The 18,586-nt window shown below is 62.5% G+C and overlaps 1 protein-coding gene across 8 annotated transcripts; it reads left to right on the forward strand.

Moving 5' to 3' along the window:
• The first annotated feature begins 1,937 nt into the window (after nt 1-1,937).
• Nucleotides 1,938-18,182, forward strand: Znf496 (zinc finger protein 496). 8 transcript variants are annotated; one of them, XM_021252128.2, is made up of 9 exons: nt 1,938-2,101; nt 3,933-4,049; nt 4,316-4,742; nt 5,017-5,206; nt 7,931-8,007; nt 13,137-13,269; nt 13,533-13,640; nt 13,892-14,005; nt 16,482-18,182. In XM_021252128.2, the coding sequence occupies exons 3-9, from the start codon at nt 4,353-4,355 to the stop codon at nt 17,006-17,008; spliced, it is 1,539 nt and encodes a 512-aa protein (XP_021107787.2). In that variant the 5' UTR covers nt 1,938-2,101; nt 3,933-4,049; nt 4,316-4,352; the 3' UTR covers nt 17,009-18,182. The 8 variants fall into 8 exon arrangements, with proteins under 8 accessions (XP_021107787.2, XP_087037168.1, XP_087037167.1 ...); XM_087181042.1 differs by lacking the exon at nt 1,938-2,101 and adding an exon at nt 2,147-2,268 and having other exon boundaries at nt 4,363-4,742; XM_087181041.1 differs by lacking the exon at nt 1,938-2,101 and adding an exon at nt 2,596-2,727 and having other exon boundaries at nt 4,363-4,742.
• Nucleotides 18,183-18,586: the final 404 nt, after the last annotated feature.

Raw genomic sequence — 18,586 nt, forward strand, 5'->3', positions numbered from 1 at the left:
CCAGCTTCCTGGACCTGCTGCAATCTGCAAGTGACCTGGGCCAGATGAGGGCCCCATCCACAGTGCCCTGAAACCCTGTGAGGGTGCTGCCCAGTGACTGGCACACAGACTCACACCCCCACCCAGCTGGCCCAGCAAAGGGAACACTGGCCGGGATAGGAGGGCCTCTCTGACAGTGGTGGTGGGAAAACTGAGAGCCAATGCAGAGGACTGGAAGGGGACCCTTCTTCAACTCAAAAGGCTGACTTTAATGTAGGACCTGAGACTCTGACACTACCAGAGGAAACACAGGGGACTCACTTCACGACTTTAGTATAAACCGGGTGTGGTGGCGCACGCCTATGATCTCAGACTCCGGAGGCTGAGACAGGAGGATCACCACACGTTCAAGGCCAGCCTGGGCTACATAATGAGACCCTGTCTCAAAAAACTAAAACCAAAAAAAGGCTTTAGTACAGGGTGAAGCTGTGCTAATACTTGCAATGGTGAACCTTTTAGAGCTTTCAGGGATTACAAAGGGCTCCCTGCAGCACATGTGCCATAGATTCACCAGCAAATAGGTGATGATTTTCTGGGTACGACTTCAAAAGCACAGGAAGTAAAAGCAGAAATTGACAAGTGGGCTTACCTCAAACTACAAAGCCTCAGCACAGCGGCAAGGAGACAGCCTACTGAACCGGGGAAAAATCTTTGCCAGTTGTTCATCTGACAGAGGTTTGATTCCCAGAATATATTAAGAACCCCAAAAACTCAACATCCTTGAAACAAGGAATGCGATTTAAAAAAACGAGCAAGTGATCTGAATAAATACTTCCCAAAAGAGCAGTTAATGCCCAATAATATATGAAAAGTACTCGATATCATTAATCCATCAAAGAAATGCAAATAAAAATTACAATGAGGGGCCGGGGATGTAGCCTAGTGGTTCCGGCGCCTGCTGTCCAAGAGCAAGGTCCTGAGTTCGATCCCCGGTACCAAAAAACCCCCCAAAAATATTAAAAACACAATTACAATGAGATTCCACCCGACCGCAGTTTGAATGGCTATTATCATGAAGGACCCAAGGAAGGAGGGAGGGAGGCCCGGAAAAGGCACACAGCACGGGGGGGATGTGGACGAATACAGCCCCGGTGGAGAACAGCGCGTGGTTCCCGGAAAACACTCGAACCTCGCCGCGACCCACGCCGCTGTGCGCAGGGCTGCGGCTCCACGGCAGCGCCGCTCACGCAGGAGCCACGCGTGTGCCCCAGGAAGCCCGCTGCATCTGCACCAGAGGGCCCGGGGCCCGGAATGGACGGGGAACGCCGGTGAGGGTCAGCACGGGAGGGCAAGGCTGCGCGCTCGCCCCCGCCCTCGGGAGCGCGGTCGCTGGGGCCGGCTGGGTGTGAGCAGAGCCAGCCGGGGCGACCACACCGCACAGGACCCGTCACTGCGGAGCATCGCGAGGCTGACCTGGCCAGGCCACCTGCCCGGCCCTTCCCCACTCTTCCACCGGCCTCCCCGCGGCTCGGCCTGGCCCCGTGCGCACGTCTGCCTGGAGTGCCCTCGGCCTGCGGCCTCTTGATCGGGTGTTTTCATGGCACCGGTCGCTACGACATTTGTTCATTACCCAAGGCCCCTTCCAGCTTCTTTAATTTTTTAGTATGCGCGTCGTGTTGGCGGATTTGCACCCGCCTATTCCAGGCCCTGCTCGGGCGCACCCCGTCTCCGCACCCCCGCCCCTGCTTGGGTTTCAAGGCACATCGCGGGTTCTGTTCGCTCTCCCAGCTGATCCGCGGCAGGCACCGGACTCAGGAGCCCCACGACCCTGAGAACAGCACCCCACGGCCTCCGGGTCACCTCCGGCTCCGACACTCAGCCGCGCCCCGCGGGTCACTCTCACGTCCTCAGCCAGGCCTTCTCTGCCGACCCCCGTCCACTTCCCTTCTCCTGGGGCCAGCAATCCCCGCACACCCTCCTCACTGCTGGCTGTGTTCACGGAGGGGCGAAGAGCCCGGAAATGCCTGGCACTACGGTAACTAGTGAGGCCCTCTGTGCATGGTTGCTGAGTGACTGCACGACCCCACACGAGGAGGCCGACGACACTGTCCCCGCGGTCCGGGTGAGGAATCTGAGGTCGGACGCTGCCGTTCGCCTGGGACTTGAAGAGGCAGGACCGGGCCCAGGGGCTCCGAGGCCCAGCCAAGCGCAGGGGAACAAAGGGCCGGAGCAGCGGGAGAGGACCCGCCCGCGGCGGGAAGGGTCAGCTCCCAGGACGCGGGGGAGCCGGTAGGGGCCAACCCCACGCTGCGGCCCCAGCAGGCCCGGGGCGGGGAGGGTGCGCGCGGGGGCTGGGTCCGGTGTTGGGCGCCTGCCGGGGGGGGGGGGTGCGCGCCCTCCTCTCGGGGGAGGAGACGGCAGGGGCCCTGCCGAGGCCAGGGCGCGGGCGTGGCCAGTGCCCGCGCGACCCGACCCGCGCGCGGAGCCACCTCCCGGGCCCCGCAGGCAGCCGGCGGCAGAGCCCGGGAGCGCGCAGGCCCGGCGGGGCGGGGCGGGGCGGGGCGGGGCGGGGGTCGGTGTCGGGTGTCGCCCGGCTGGCGGCCGGCGGGCGCAAACCACTGAGACGCGGAGACCTCCGCGGTCCTAGAGCGGAGCAGGAAGTGTCCCGGGGGGCGCGGGGCGGCCTCTCCTCCTCCTCGCCCGCTCCGTCTCCGCGCGGCCCGGCCTGGCGGCCCCGAGGCGCCCGCGGTGAGTGGCCCGCGCCCCCGGCCCGCTCCCGGCCCCGGCCCCCGCCCCCGGCCCTGCAGCGTCCTCCGGCGTCCGAGCCCCCGCTCCGGGGTGGTGTCTCCGAGCACCCGCCGTGCGGCCGCGGGAGGATGAGCAGCGGCGCCGGGCCGCGGGCCGCGAGGTGAGGAGCGGAGCCGCCACTCGACTCGGCCTCGCGCCCCGCGCTGCGCGTCTCGCCGGGAGCCGGGAGCCGGGAGCCCCGCCCCGCCCCGCGCCAGCTCGTCACGGGGCGACACCGGGGAGAGGACGGGGCGGGGACCCCAGTAGGCCCGCGCGGGCGCAGGCCCCGCGCCCGGGTCACGAGGAGCCGCGGGACGCTGTCAGGCCCGCACCCGCTCCCGCCCGCCGCGCCTCTGCTCTCCTCTCCTCTCCGCGGGCCGTTCCAGGCCCGGCGGCGCTGCTGGCCCTCGGCTGTTTGGAGCGGGCGAGGCCTGCGCCCACCTTCCCCCCTGTCAGGTTCCCAGGCTGCCTGTCCAGACAGCTCGGGGCCAGCGCCCAGCCCGAAGCGCAGGTGGGGACTGAGGCCGCGCAGGTGGGGACTGAGGCCCCGCAGCCCTTGAAGTCCCGGAGTCCAAGGTGTGGATTGCTGAGCCCCACGGCTCTGCTGCTGCCCGCCCCGTGGGTGTTGCTGGACGTCTGCCTAGCTGCTGGCGTGGGCCTGTGGTGTCCAGGGGTCCCGAGTGTCCCTTTTTAGACAGGGCAGGACTGCAAAGTGGTTGCTGGAGACAAAGTTGAAGGTCAAGGTTATTTTTAAACATGTTAAAGAGCCAGGTGTGTTGGCACACTTCTGTCATCCAGCACTCTGGGAGGCTGAGGCAGGAAGATTACCAGTTTGAGCCCAGCCTGGGCAGCTTGGTGACCTAGCAAGACCTCTTGAAAATAAATTTTACGTCTAGGTTTGTAGCTCAATGAGAAGGTCCTGGGATCAATCCCCAGTACTGCAGATAAGTTAAAGGCATGATAAGGATTTTTTTCTCAGGCAGCCAGGTTGGGCAGCAGGCTTCTCCCGAAGCATGGTGTTTTTAACCAGTGTGGCTGGTTTCTGCCTGGTAACCTGTGTGTAGCTGCCTGTGGAGAGTCCCCATCCCTCCTGCACCACCAGCAGAGTGGTTTCTGTCCCCTGTGTGCTGTATGGCTCTCCCATGCTCTTGTCCTTGCTCTTCCAGCTGATTCTGTAAAGGCTTCCAGAGCCAGGACGGAGACACCAGCTCCGAAGCTTCGGGACGGTGGCTTGCTCGGCACATCTGCTTGTCTCAGGTCTCCCGAGGCCCTGGGCCCCGAAGGTACCGCTGAGCCTCAGCCGCCTCTCTCCCTGCACGTGGGGGTCCACTACCCTGATTCCCCGCGGAGACCACCCCGGTCCAGGGGAGGCTGCACTAGTGACCCTGGGGGAGGGCAGGTCGGCTGTCCCTGTCCCCACATGAGAGGCCGGCCACACCGAACTCCTGGCCTGTCCCCCGCCTCTCACAGGGCTGTTGCCCTGTCACCACCCCGCAAGCACCTGCAGGAGCGCACAGTGTTGAAGCCAGCGATTTCTGTTTGGAAATAGGGTCGTCTCCTGCCGCTGACCCCCATCAAACCCCATCATGCCCACAGCCCTGTGCCCCCGCGTGCTGGCCCCCCAGGAGAGCGAGGAGCCCCGGAAGATGAGGAGCCCCCCTGGAGAGAAGGCTGGCCCACAGGGAGAGCCCCCCAGTCCGGAGTCCTCCCGCCGCCTGTTCCGCCGCTTCCGCTACCAGGAGGCGGCGGGGCCGAGAGAGGCACTGCGCCGGCTGTGGGACCTGTGCCGCGGGTGGCTGCGGCTGGAGCGCCACACCAAGGAGCAGATCCTGGAGCTGCTGGTGCTGGAGCAGTTCCTGGCCATCCTGCCACGGGAGGTGCAGGCCTGGGTGCGCGCCCAGGAGCCTGAGAGTGGCGAGCAAGCCGTGGCCGCTGTCGAGGCGCTGGAGCGGGAGCCCGGGAGGCCATGGCAGTGGGTGAGAGGGGACAGAGAGGCAGGCCGGGAAGGGACAGCTGCCCCTCCCCCGCCGAGAGCGAAGGCCTGCGCCCGAGCCACCTGGCCCTGATCGTGTTCTGCCCAGGCTTTGCTTTCTCAGGAAAGCAGGTTCCACGCCCTGAAAGCTGTAATTCGGGTGTGACGTGGGGTCCCTTGGGTAGCCCTTTCCAGAGCCCAGGAGGAGCCGGTGGTCCACAGGCCTGGCCCTGGCTGGGCCCCAGGTAGCCTGACCCGGTCTCTCCATGGGGCTGCAGCGCAAGCACTGTGAGGACCCCGTGGTGATTGACGACGGGGACGGCCCTCCCGACCTGGGCCAGGAGCAGGACCGGCTGCCCTTGGGTGTCCTGAGCGACCCTGCGAAGAGCCAGGAGGCCCAGCCCACGGCCCTGGCACCCAGCCTGGGCCTCCTCAGCCGACCTCCCGGGCAGCTCTCGGAGGGCCCAGGTAGGGCAGCCCAGGGCCACAGCGCGGGAGGGACGTGCCGTGCAGCACCCCTGTGGGCTGGGCGGGTCTGAGATTTGCTGATGGCTGCATTAGCATCTCCTGTGCTGAGGACCCGGGTTTGTGTCCAGACTCTCCCCTTGGTGTCTGTGTTCTCCCTCAGAAGGTCCCCTAGAGGGGAACTGGGGGTAGGCGGGGGTCTGGCCTGCACCTCCAGGTCCTGCCAGGGCCCAGGTCTGCGCAGAGCCTGAGCAGCCCCTGCTTCCCAGATCTGCGGACCCCCAGTGCTCAGAGGGCCGTGGGGTCCTTGCCAGGAGGACCAGGATAGGGTTTGAATATTCACGCAAAGTGCCCCAGGCCACTGGCTTTGTCACGGTTCAGCGGTTTAGCCTGACCGTGCTTCTGGTAGGGATGACTCAGGGCTGGCTTTTCAACTCTAAACCAGCTTGGCCTATGGCCTGGAATCTCAGCTACTTGGGAGACTGAGGCAGGAGGGTCACGAGTTTGAGATCCTGGTTCCGTAAGTGAGAAAATGAGCTCTCAGCCTGGGTTTCTTCCTGTCCAAAGGAGGCAGAAGCTACCCCTTTCGGATCTTTCAAGAACTTGTGAACTGTCGAGCACCGGCCTGAGCCACCCATTAGAGCTAAAGTGCCCGCGGCCCCCCTTGGTATCCAGGGGGTTGGTTCACCCAGAGTCATCACTCAGGTGTGGCAAGGGTCAAATGTTTGCGTATGAGGCTTGACGCCTTCCTGCGTGTCAGTCAGCTCGGGTTACTTGTGCTGCCCGCTGCAGCCTGGGGCTATGGAGAGGGGCGGCAAGCTTTTTGGGGTCCACGGGCAGGAACAGAAGCCTGTGCAAGTCAAGTGCAGGTGCAGCTCTGTGGTTGTGGTTGTGATTGTTGTGTGTCCCCCCAGCCCCCGCCTGTGTCCGGGCAGGCAGGCTGCACAAGGCCATGTAAGGACCTGATTTAACTTCACGAGTGGAAAGACCTCGAGTGCAGCCACCTGCTGCAGCTCCTGGGTCAGGACTTAGCCTTGGGGCTTGGGGTCCATGGTGAGGGCGTAAGGGACACAGCCATTCACCCAAGCAGACAGGGCAGTGGGGCTGGGTGGCACGGGAAGCTGGTGCGGGGGGAGGCCCTGCTGTAGGTGGAAGAGGACTTTGGGGACCCCGAGGCCTAGCACTGAGGGCTCGGGTCAGCCATCCAGTTTGTGTGAGCAGGGGCGTCCACACATGGGGCAGGGGTCTGTTACGGGTCGAGCCACCTGCAGTCAGATGCAGCGTTCCCACCCTGACGATCGCCCCAAAGCTGCGCCATGACACGACACTCACCCAGCATTCACTCCTGGGGCCGGGCTCCAGGTTCCGCTAGGTGGTGAGCACTTCTGAGCACTTCACCCTGCTGAGCAGACCAGCCATGTGCGGTGGCCCCGTGCTGATTAGCTGGACTCGGTCGCCTCAGCACACTGTACACAGCGCACAGAGCCACATGCAGTCGTGCGCACTATATGCATATATGTGAATTTCTCCGAGGGTGCTGGGTGGGGCTCGAAGTTGAGGCCTCGTGCACACCAGCTAGCCGGGCGCTCTGCCGCCCAGCAACACATCCAACCCTTAGCTTCATCTGAAGTCGACGCGTGTGTGATGTGCAGTGCAGTTTGATGCTTTGCCAAACACTGAGCGAATCTAGCTTAACGTGATTCATTCATGCACTTCCCGCGCTCTGTGGCAAAGACAGTCTGCTCTCGGCAGTGCCAGTGCCCAGTGTGTTGTTAGTCAGCCATGTGCCACACGAAGACCTCGGAGTCGATCCTGCTGTCTCACCCAAGCCGCCCCTCCTTGGCCTCTGGCAGCTGTCTTTCCACCTTCTGCTCCTCACTGCACTCCTTAGATCCCACTCGGAGCAAGGTCCTGGAGTGTTTGTCTCTCTGTGCCTTTGCAGTGTCCTCCGAAATAGCAGGACCCAGCTTGCTGCAGGCTGAGTGCTATTGCACCCTGTGTGTGTAGCATGTTTTCTTCCTTCATCCACGGATGCACACGTAGGCTGGCTGTTGGGTGTGAATAGTGCCGCAGTCCATGTGAGCATGGCCTCCGTCATGTGTGCAGGTCGTGAGAGGCTCTGCCGGCCCTCACTGCTGCGCGTTGAGGAACCTCCATGCTGGGTTCCAGACGTGCAGAGAGTTCCTGTTCCCGATTCAGGACAGGCTCGCCGTCTGCCCTCACCTACCCCTGGGCTGGACGACAGTCTTCCTCAGGGAACCTGCACTTCCCAAGCTTCCACACCAGCTTCTATTTGGAAATATCTAACACCAACCCCACATTGACTCCCCCTGCCAGCAGCTTTACCTTTGTGCTCTTCTTTCTTTCTGTTGTTTTTTGTTTTTTGAGACAGGGTCTCACTGTGTAGTTGAGGCTGGCCTTGATCTCGTGGTGATCCTTCTGCCTCAGCCTCTGAGTGCTGGGATTACGGTGCATGCCACCACGCCTGGCTTTCTTTTTTGGCAGGGGTCTGACTGTCACACAGGCTGCTCTCAAAGCCCTGAGCTCAAGGTTTGGCCCCACCTGCTACCCCCACTACACCGGCTCCTGGGTGGAGCCTGTCGCGGCGTGTGCAGGCGGGGCTGAGGTCCGGGCACAGCACTCGGGGCACCCGAGGGCTTGGGGCGGGCCCACCTCGGCGAGTGTGGCAGCCTGCACGAGGCTCAGGCACCTGAACATCTCTTGCAGCTCCACAGGACGCGCGCCTGCTGGAGGAGGACGACGTGGGGGACGCGCAACAGGGGGCCACCTTGCCCCTGCCCCCGGTGAGTGTCTGCGGACCGCGGCCCGGGCCTCAGGCGGCGCTGCCAGGCACCCTCTGGGGCCCTGTGCCTCACAGCTGTTGGTCCCTGACGTGTAACCAGCCCAGCGAATCGCGGAGCTGTTCGGAAGCAAGGGAAGGACCCGGCATGCAGGGTGTGGCGGTCCCCGGCTGTCCGGCTGTCCCTTCGTGTGAGCTGCGGGCTGGGTGCCCCACGCCCCACTGCAGGGTGCCGTCAGCCGCTGCCCCGGCGAGACGCTCCGAGCTCGGCGGCTGGGCGACACTCAGAGGCCACAGGCGCGTGCTGCCCTGGGATCAGGGCCCGGAGGTGGGGCCCGGCTGGCAGGCAGCAGCACCGCTTGGGGTTCGGGGCTTCTGGAAGGGGGGCTGTGTGCGGACCAAGGTGCCCACGGGAAACGCAGGCAGAGCCACCCCTGGGCGCTGAGCCTGGAGGTGCCTTCGTGGGCACCTGAAGGGCTGGTCATGGAGCCTGCCCGCCTGCGGGGCCTGCAGGTGTCAGGAAGACTCAGGTTTCCGATACCCAGGGCGGGTTAGGGGCCGGCCCTCAGCACGAGGGCTCTGCCTGCCTGGGTTCCCGGCTTCCGCCCATGCAGTTGGAGCTGCCGCCTGCTCATGCTGCGCGACCAGCTTTGACAGGCGTGCGGTGTGCGCCCGGCTCCAGCTGCGCAGGGGCAGAGAGCAGCTGGGCAGCATTTCAGAAACTTAGTGTTTGTGACTGGTGAAATACGCATACCCCAAAATGGCCCGTTTTACCCATTTTTAAGTATGCGGCTCAGAAGTGTCAAGTGCTGTTGGATTGTGGTGCAGTCATGTCGCCTCCTCTCTGGAGGGCAACCCCTCAGCCAGCCCGTCCTGTCCTCCGCCCCGTGCTGGGCAGGGACCAGGCCCGCTCTCTACACCCTGCGCGTTCTCCTTAAATAAACCTTTTGATTCTTAGGGAACTGTAGATAAGCATGCAATTGGAAGAAGGAATGCAGCTACCCCTCAGACTCCTTATACGCAGTGGGAAAATATGTGGCAGAGAAAGTCTGTTTTGTGCTGGCATGGGCGCACACGCCTGTGGTCCCAGCACTCTGGGAGGCTGAAGCAGGAGTATCCCAATTTGGAGCGCCGCCTGAGTAACTCAGTGACTTAGTGAGGCCCTGTCTCAGATATTGTTTTGGGGGGGGGGCGAGGGTACCGGGGATCGAACTTGGGTCCTTGCACTTGCAGGGCAGGCAGCGAAACCACTGAGCTAAATCCCTGGCCCCATCAGATACTGTTAAAAGGCTGGGGATGTGGCCAGTGTCAAACGGAAAAGAGTAAATTAAGCACCCCGATTCCCACCCTTTTATTCTTCAAAGTTACTTCAGCTTGCTTGCTTTATTAATTTATTTACTGACTTATTTTGGGGTGCCTGGAGCCAGACCTGGGCCTTGCTCATGCTGGGCTAGTGGCTCTGTACCACGGAGCTATAGCCCCAGCCTTATTTTTAATTTTGACATAAACATACTTGTTTCTAATATATAGAAGTATGCTTGGGATTTTGTTTGTTTGTCTGCTTGGTTGGTTGGTTTTTTGAGACACGGTCTCGCTGTGTAGTTCAGGCTCAGCTCGAACTCACTATGGAGCCCAGGTCAGCCTCCAGAGTTCTGGGATGACAGGCATGCGCCCCCAACCCAGCTGATTTTTGTTTGTTTTCTTTTATTTTCTTACTGAATCCACTAGTAAGTGCAAAGAGGATTTTTTTAAAAACAGGTCCTCTGAGTTTTCATTTTGTGCCGTTGGAAAGAGGCGTGTCCCCTGTAAATGACAGGGCTTCTCGTTTCGCCACTGGGCGCCTTCCTTCCCTCTTCATGTCTCCTTTCTTGGCAGAGAGAAAGGTGCAGCCCTTGCTCCGTAGAGTGGCGCTCAGCAGTGGAGGCCGTTGTCTGTGGGAGGAACATTCAGGTTCCACTGCTGAGTCCTGTGCGTGTTCCTCAGTTCTCTCATTGAGCTGGAGACGCCTCCCAATTCCCGTGTCTCTGAGAGATTTTAGCTGCATGAATGTTGGGTTTTGTTCAGGCTTTCTGCGTCAGCTCATAGGACGTGTGACTTCCTCAGCCAGTCCAGCATAGCACACTGGGTTGGATGTCGCCTGGTGTTGGATGCTGAACCCACCTTACATCCTTTCCTGACACGGCAGAAAGTGATTTCTGTGTTGCTGAGTTCCACTTAGTGTTACTTTGTTCGGGTTCTTGTGTCTGTGTTCACAGGGTTATTGTTCTGTGATTTTCTTACTTTTTCTCTCTGATTTGGGTGTCAGAGAAACACTGGCTTCATAAAGCAGCTGGGAGGTGTCCTCTCCTCTTGCTGAAAGAGGTTGTGCAGAATGGTTGCCAGCTCAGCCTGTGAACGTGGATATTGCTGGGCCAAGGGGTTTCTAACGATATATCAGATTTCCTCAACGGTGTTGAGGCTAACGTGCTATTTCCCAGTGGATGGTTTTACAAAGAATTGATTTGCTTTTTGTAAGCTGTTAAATGTGTGTGTGTAGTTATTTGTAGTAATGCTTTATGATCCTTTTTGCATCTGCAGGGTCTATCAGATTACCTCTCATTTATTCCCAATATTGGAAATTTGTGCTTTCTCACTTTTATTCTTTGTCAGTCTGGCTACAGGCTATTTTTTATTCTAGTTTCATTGATTTCTACTCTTTCTCTATTGTCTTCATTCTGCATGCTTTGGGTTAATTGTACTCTTCTTTTTTTAAGGCTTTTGAGTTGGAAGTGTATTGATTTGAGTCTTCTCCCTTCCCTGAAGTGAGTATTTCAGGGCTGCAAATTTCCCTCTCAGGACTGCTTTAGCTATGTGTTTTTATTTTCGTTCATTTCGTCATTTCCTAATTTCCTGTAAGTCTTCTCTTTGAGGGATGACGTAGAGCCATGTTGCCGGATTTGCAAGGAAGTGGTGCTTCCCGTCGTGTTTCGTTGGAGTTCAGCTCTCAGCCTGTGAGCGCTGTGCCCCTTCCTCTGGGCTGAGGCAAGCCGCCTGTCTGCCTGCTGCGTGTCCTGTCGGCGTGCGGGCCGAGGGCCGGGCCCTGTGGTGTCGCCCAGTTCCCCGTCCTGGCTGGTTTTCTGTCTGTTGGAGAGCGCGGAGTCCAGCCGGGTTCAGGAGTTGGTGCATCCATTCCTTTTCAGTCTTGCCACTTTTTGCCACACATAGTGCGAAGCCCCGTCGGCTGCGTGACACTCCGACACCACCCTCGTGGACAGACCCCTTCATGATGAGAGAGCCCGTTTCTGGTGAAGTACTGGCTCCCACGCTGGCCTGATATTCATGTAGCTTCTTTTAAGAATTTCACAGTGTGTTCAGCCACTGCATCGTATTTGAGTGAGGTTTTTTGGCAGCATGTGCTTGCATTGTGAGCTTAGGTTGCTGGGGGCTCGCTTTGTTTGTGATGGTGGGGACTGAACCCAGCGCAAGTATTCTCCATAGCCCTTTTTCTTTTTTGCTTTTAATTTTGACACAGGGTCTCGCTGAGTTGCCAGGCTGCCTCAAACTTGTGACCCCCCTGCCTCGCCTTCCTGAGCAGCCAGAGTTAGTGTTACCCTGTATGGCTCCAGCCATTCCCTTAGCTGTTCTCTCTGCCAGGGACAGATGGGCTGGCTTCTCTTCCTCTGAGAAGCTCTGACTTCCCCGCTTCCTGAAGGACAGGTTCAGCAGACTCAGGACCCAAGCTGACAGTTCTCTGCAGCTAAGAAACATGCTCTTGTGCTATTTATTTATTCCTTCCTTCCTTCCTTCCTTCCTTCCTTCGTTTGTTTCTTTGTTTTTGGAGACAGGGTCTTGCTATGGAGCCCAGGCTGGCCTTGAACTCACTGTGGAGCCCAAGCTGGTCTCAAACTCACATTGGTCCTCCTCCCTCAGCTTCCCAACTGCAGTACTGGGGTTATTGGCGTGCACCAGCACACCTGGCTCTCATGCCGTTTCTGTCTGGCCTCCGTGGCTTCTGGTGAGAGCTCTGCCGTCCTTTCCCTGTGTCCTCCTTAGGGAAGGGGTGGTTTTCCTGTGGCTGCTTTTCAGACGTTCTTCTTTGCCTTCAGTTTCAGGCGGTGAGTCTGCTAGGTCCTCGTGTGGATTCCTTCACATTAGCCTGTGGGGAGGCCGCTCTCTGGCTTCGCGTCTCTCTCCCGGTTTTGCTGAGGCCTGGGCTGTCCTGCTTCTCGGCCCTGTGCTGGGTGGGGGCCTAGTTGGGCCTCTGTTTCCTCCTGGGCCGGCCAAGGCTGCGTGTGTCTTGGCCTCTGACTGTCACCCATGCCCTGGTTGTTTGAGCTCACCTTCCGCTCTCCCTGCCGCCCTGAAGCACTTCCTGGTCCCTCCACGTCCATGCCCAGCCCCTGGCCCACGCAGCCTTGCTGTCTGTCTCTCCATCTGAGATCTGTTCTGATTCTTGATGCAGTGCTGTTTTAACTCAGCAGACCATGGGTGGCGTGAAACCTTGGTCAGCTGCCATGGTTTGTCCTGCCCCAGGAAGTGCACCCTGCTCACTGTGTCCACCAGGAGCAGCCAGCCCTGTGGGCCGTGTCAGCATTGAGCTCTGCCTCTGTGCGGACCTGGTGCAGCAGGGTGATGGGGCCGGGGTGGCAGTCACCGTGGTCCTGCTGGCAGCCCCGAGCTGTGCCCAACAGAGTTGCCACTTTGGGGCTCCATAGCTCTCTATTTCCTGGGTGCCCATCAGCGCCTCTGGTCTGCTGCGTCCTGCAGCGTCAGCCCTGGGGCCAGGACGAAGAGCAGGGGCCACCACGGCAGCAAGAGCAACCGAGAGGCCCTGTCCTGCAGAGCTAGGCAGGCAGGAGGCGTCCCCAGCCTCGCTCCCAGGTGGCTTGCGCCGGACAGTAAGCTCTGGCCACCTGGCGTGGGTCCACGCTTGCGAGGGCTTGTGAAGCTGGGAGGACAGACTTTGGGCTCCTGGCAGGGACGCAACAGGGTGACCACGCCAGCTGAGCCCTAACAATCCCAGGGGCCGCTGTGGGTGATGTGGACACCCGGAGAGCACTCTGCCTGCCAGCCCGACACACAGGTCCCGGAGTCTGCATGGAGCCCAGGCCCCGGCCCCAGCCAGCCGAGCGCCCCCTTGTCCTGTGCTTGCAGACCCGAGCGTCCCCGTTCAAGGACATGATCCTGTGCTTCTCTGAGGAGGACTGGTCCCTGCTTGACCCCGCGCAGACAGGCTTCTATGGAGAGTTCATCATCGGCGAGGACTGCGGAGTCACGGTGCCCCCGGGTGAGGCTCCGCTGCTGCCCGCCCGCCCAGAGAGCAGGCTCTGAGCCCCCCGGCCTGCGGTCTCCCCCGGGGGTGGCGGGTGCGTCCCCCAGCCCCGTGTGCCACTCTGTCGGCGTCTCCGTGCTCTCTTCATGACTGCTCAGCCCGGCCGGGCACAGAAGGGGACGCCCCACCCTCCAGCCACGCCCCTGGCTTGTCCCTGTGCTTGCTGTCCCTGTCCGTGGAGCCCATGGCTGACCAGGCATGTCCACCCTTCCCTGCAGATGACCCTGAGGGCCAGCCGGACCTCTCGCCAGCAGAGGACAGCGAGCCCCGGGTCCCAGAGCTGCCAGAGCTGCAGGGCAGGGAGGCACCCCAGGCCGCCTACTCTGGTGAGTGGGGACCCGCGGGGGGGCACCCTGCCCTCGCGTCCCAGACCTCATGGCTCACCTGTCCAAGAGCAGCTTGCTCCCCTGGCGGGACTCACACTGCAGGCCTTTCCCTGTCCCGCAGCCGAGGCCCCAAGCCCTGGACCAGCCCAGGGCCGGGTCTCCTCTGGCCGCGCGGCCCCACCCCGCCCTAGCACGCAGTCCTGGGTTGTGGCCCCCATGTGTGACGATGCTGTCCCCCTCTTCTCGGGAAGACGTCCCTGGACTGCAGCCGTTCCCGATGGAGGAGAGGAGCAGGTGGGAGGAGCTGCAGGTACCCGAGTTCCAGGCCTGCCAGGTGCCCGCGCTTGCTCAGAGCACCTGCCCAGGTGAGGGTGCCCGCCCGGGGTGCAAGGACACAGGACGCCGTGTGCGCTGTCACGGACGGGCGTGCTGAGCACTACACTCGTGTGCGTGTGCCCGTGAGCTGTGTGTGTCCACGGGGCCGATCGATCTGTCACCGCCCCATGCTGTCCCCTTCCTGCCCGCCCTAGATGGGCTGTGGGGACAGACGCTGCGGCAGCCCTGCCAGCTGGGCCGAGTGAGTGCAGGCCAGGCCACCCGCGGGGCGGGCAGCCGCCATGGTGTGGCCTCGGTCCCATGATGAAAGTCACCCCTGCAGGGCAGACCAAGGCCTCACAGACCCGTGCCCCTGGGTTCGGGTGCTCTCAGTAGCAAACCCAGCCTCCCGGAGCTGCAGCCCACAGGTGTCCCGCAGCCGGGAGGCAGCAGGCAGGTGGGCCCTGTGCAGGGTGGCCAGGTCCTCGGCACACAGCCCTGCTCCTGGCTGGGAGTGGTGCACTGAGCAGGCGCCTCCCTGCCCCCATGGTGCCCCTTGCTGCCTGCCTGCCGTGCCCGCCTGCCTGCCGTGCCCGAGCGAGGGGCAGCATTTCTCGTTTCCCCTGAGTCGTGTCATCTGGCCGCTGTCCACCTTGGCACTCGCACTGCCGAGGGCTCAGTCCCAGCCAGTTTCTGTTGTTACCACACTGCACTGGGTGCTGTGTGAGACGCTGGTTTGGCTCGCGGTTCCGGTTCCAGTCAGGCAGTCGTCGAAAGGCCCGGGCAGTGCAGGGAGAGACAGGAGAGGCCTAGCAGGGCGCTCCCATTGCAGAGCCCGCCTGGTGCCACGCGAGGTGGCACCGTCACCCCCTGGCACTCTCCACGTCCCTGCGCCGCCCCTCCCGAGACAGCGGAGGTCCGGAGAGCCAGAGCCTCAGTCCCCGAGAGCAGCTAGTTTGCCTTCTCCATGCCCAGCAGCCGTGAGGACAGACAAGCGCCGGCCCAGGGGCAGAGCTCCACGTGGCGAGTCCGTCGCTGACGAGGCCCATGCTGCGTCCTGGGCCGAGGGTGCTGCGTGGCCGGGCTCCCCCACGTGGCCAGGGCTGTGTCCCCAGGAGGCGAGGCGGGTGCCGGGCCCTGCAGAGCTGGTGCTGAGAGCAGACGCAGGTCGCGGGCGGACGGAGGCTGCTTCCTGCCCTGTCTGGCGGTGGGAACTCTCCTGCCACCGCTGCCTGCCAGCAGGCGACACTGCCACAGGCGGGCCCAGCCTGGCCCTGCCCCTGCAGCCGGAGCCCACCCCAGGGCTTTCCTCACTGCCGCGGGAGACTGAGCGCGCCGGGCTCTCCGTGCCGCTCCTTTTGGGTGCCGGCTGCGCCCTCAGCTTTCCCTTCCCCAGCTCGCTGGAAGCAGCAGGAAGGAGCCAGGCGGCCCTCCACGCAGCGTGGGGGTCGCTGACCCCGAGGGCCCTGCTCGCCCAGGGTCTCGCTCGCCTCAGACCCTGCCCCGGGAACGGCAGCCGCCTGGCTCTGCAGCGAGCTGCTCCGTCCCTCGGGACCTCGCCAGAGGCCGCCCCGCCCGGCTGGCCAGCTGTGCCCCTAGCCAGCTCCGGGCCGCACCCCGTGTCGGTTCAGCGGAGCCTCATGGCCCGGCCCACGAGGAATGGTCTCCGCCAGCGGACTGCCGTGGGCCGGGTCACTGAGCAGAGGCAAGTGCTCAGCGCTGGAGGCCACACGTCCAAGATGGCGGCGTCGGCGGGGCAGCTTCGCCAGGCCTGCCCTGGTGGCTCCAGAGGTCACTGTGCTGTGTCCCCACGGTCCTTCCTGTCCCTAGGAGGACACGGTGACACCCCGTGCCCCTGCGCAGACCCTTTCAGATGCCTGCCGTATGCTCGTGCTCTGAAGCACCGGGTCAGGACGGAGCCCGCACGCCTTGGCCCGCACTGTCCGCTGGACCAGCGAGAACCAGGGCTGCTGCAGCACCCACTCTAGCGACAGCCGAGCAGCTGCCGCTCCCGGGCTGCTTGTCTGTCACCTGTTGTGCCGTGGGCCCCAAACCGCCTCCCCTGTGGGAGTCACCTGTCCCCTGCCCCGCAGGGGCGCAGCCCTGCGGCCGGAGCAGGGGACAGCGCGCCGCGTGCCCGCCGGTCCCCCTGCCTGCCGCACGCCCTCCTGAGGACCTCAGCGCGCCCCCGCCTGCCTCGCCAGTGCAGGCCCAGTGTCCCGGGCTTTTCAGCCGCCCCGCGTCCTGCCGAGTCCGGGCTTAGGTCCGGGACGCCGCCCTCGCCTCTTGTGTGGTGACCCTGGGGGTCGCTGGGCGCCATCACAGAGCCCGCGCCTGGGCCCGGCCTGGTCAGCTTGGCGCGTGAGGCCAGGAGCATCCGGCCTGTCGGTCTCAACCCGCCTTGCTGCCCTCTGCCCCTGGGCTCCCTTCTCCCTGCCCTGGGCTTCTCCTCGGCCACGGGAGGCGGGGCTTGCAGCGGGGAGGGAGGAGGCGCCCTGACGCACGCACTTGCGCTCCGCTCCGCAGCCGCGCCCAGCCCCGCAGCCCCGGAGGCCGGCCTGGAGGAGGAGGTGACCATCGAGATTGTGCTGTCCGGCTCCGGCGACGAGGACGAGCGCGGCGCAGGGGCGCGCGGGTCCCAGGCCAAGGCCTATGTGTGCCCGCGCTGCGGCAAGGCCTTCCGCTGGCGGGTCAACTTCGTGCGCCACCTGCGCAGCAGCGACGGCGACGGCGCGGCCGGGCACCGCGGGACGCACGAGGTCCCCCGGCCGCACCGCTGCGGGGCCTGCGGGCGCAGCTTCAGGCTGGCGGCCCACCTGCTGGCGCACCGCCGCGCGCACCTGCGGCCGGGGGACAGGGACGCCAAGGACCCCTCGGACGCCAAGGACAGCGGGGGCCGGGACAGGCCAGGCGCGCGCCGCCGCGACCCCCCGCAGGACCGCGCACTGCGCTGCCGCTACTGCGCCAAGAGCTTCGGTCAGAACTGTGGGCTACTGCGGCACGAGCGCCTGCACATGAAGCGCCGCTCCAAGCAGGCGCTCAATTCCTACTGAGCGCGGCCGGCCGCCCTGCCAAGCCGAGCCACGAACCGCGCAGCGTCGGGGCCACCCACTCCGGCGGCGGCCCTGAGCTTCACGGGCCCGCCCAGGGCGCCCCAGGCCCCGCGAGAGGAGGGCGGACTCCGTGGCCGGGGTCGCCGGCTGGCCCTCTGCTTGCACCCTGACTGCCAGACCTGGAGGGCCCCGGCGCGGCAGGGCCATCGAGTCCTGTCCCCGGGGCAGCCCGCAGCCTCCAGTCATCAGCAGGCCAGCGCCAAAGTGGTGCCACAGTGGCTCCTCGGTGTGGATAAAAGACAGCTCAGCTGTGGTTTGGTTTTCTTTGGTTTTTGTTTTTCGCAGCCCTGGGGATTGAACCGGGGCTTTCTCACTGCTACATCCACAGCACCACCAGCCCGGGTTTTTTGTTTTTTAATTTTGAAACAAAGCCTCACTGAGTTGTCCAGGCTGGGCTCGAACGGGATCCTCCTGCCTCAGCCCCCTAGAGTGGTGGGATGACAGGCATGCACTACCACACCCAGCGGAAGCCCACGTTTTAAGCTCTTGCACTTGCACGCCTGGCCCAGATCATCTGACCTGGAGGGCGTTGTTAAATGTGGGCGGGGCGGCAGCCAACGCGTCATCAGAGGGGCACTTTTGGTCCCCACTCTGGGAACCTGGAGCTCAGCCAGAAGGGTCCCCGTGTCTGGTGTGTCCCACTCTGGTGTCAGCGTCCGGTGCCAGCGTGTGTCCCCTAGGGCTGGTGCAGCTCCGCCACAGAGGCCTCCCCGGGCCGTCCAGGTGTGAGGGAGGCGTGGGTGCTGTCCCCGGCAGGAGTGCCTGTGTGTGGCAGCGACACCAGCCTTCCCCTCCGTGCCTGCCGTTCTCCAGCTCCCTCGCGTAAGGACACCTGTCCTGGGCTCCCCCACGTGCCCGGACGACCTTGGGATCTGTAATAACCTTGTCCAAGTCAAGCCACGTTCCGAGCTTCCAGAGGTGTCGAGGGGACACAGCACCTCCACCCAAGGCAGCCACAGCCTGGTGGTGACACCTGACCCAGTCCTGGGACTCTGCACCCTCCGTCGCGTCCCTGGGTGGACAGTGCGCCTGCATCAGGGGCTCTTGAGCACCCGTGTGGTTTTCACATTAAGGATCCTCTACTCCTACCCAATAAAGGCGCTTTTTGTTTTGTTTTTGTGTCTGGGTACCAGAGACTGAACCTAGGGCCTTCACAATGAGCCACGTTCCGGCCTCTTTTTGCTTTTTGAGACAGCCTTGCTAAATTGTCCAGGTGGGGCTGGAACTTGCAATCCTCCTGCCTCAGCCTTCTAGTGTATTGGGATTTTTCTTTGTAATGCAGTGTTAAAGATGCTTCTGCTTCAACTGGTGTACAAATGCCAACTTTTCACAAAACATTTCCCAGAGGAAGTTACATTGCCCAACTCACTTTATGAGGTCAGTATTATCCTTATCCTAAGATCTAACAAAAGTACCACAGTAACAAATGACAGCAACACTGCCGTGCACAAAAACAAGCAAGACAGCCTGCACCAAATACTAGCTAGCAAACAATCTGTGCAGATGGGATTTACCCTG

Source organism: Heterocephalus glaber, unplaced genomic scaffold, assembly GCF_053883595.1.
Source record: "Heterocephalus glaber isolate CG9 unplaced genomic scaffold, H.glaber_assembly_v1.0 deba00001466, whole genome shotgun sequence".
NCBI lineage: Eukaryota > Metazoa > Chordata > Mammalia > Rodentia > Bathyergidae > Heterocephalus > Heterocephalus glaber.

What these genes read in the sequence shown, in the direction of transcription:
- Znf496 (XM_021252128.2), top strand. Translation starts at nt 4,353, where the DNA reads ATGCCCACAGCCCTGTGCCCCCGCGTGCTGGCCCCCCAGGAGAGCGAG. An exon ending in CGGAGTCACGGTGCCCCCGG is followed by an intron (nt 13,270 to 13,532) that starts GTGAGGCTCCGC and finishes CCTTCCCTGCAG; the next exon opens with ATGACCCTGAGGGCCAGCCG. An exon ending in TGCTCAGAGCACCTGCCCAG is followed by an intron (nt 14,006 to 16,481) that starts GTGAGGGTGCCC and finishes TCCGCTCCGCAG; the next exon opens with CCGCGCCCAGCCCCGCAGCC.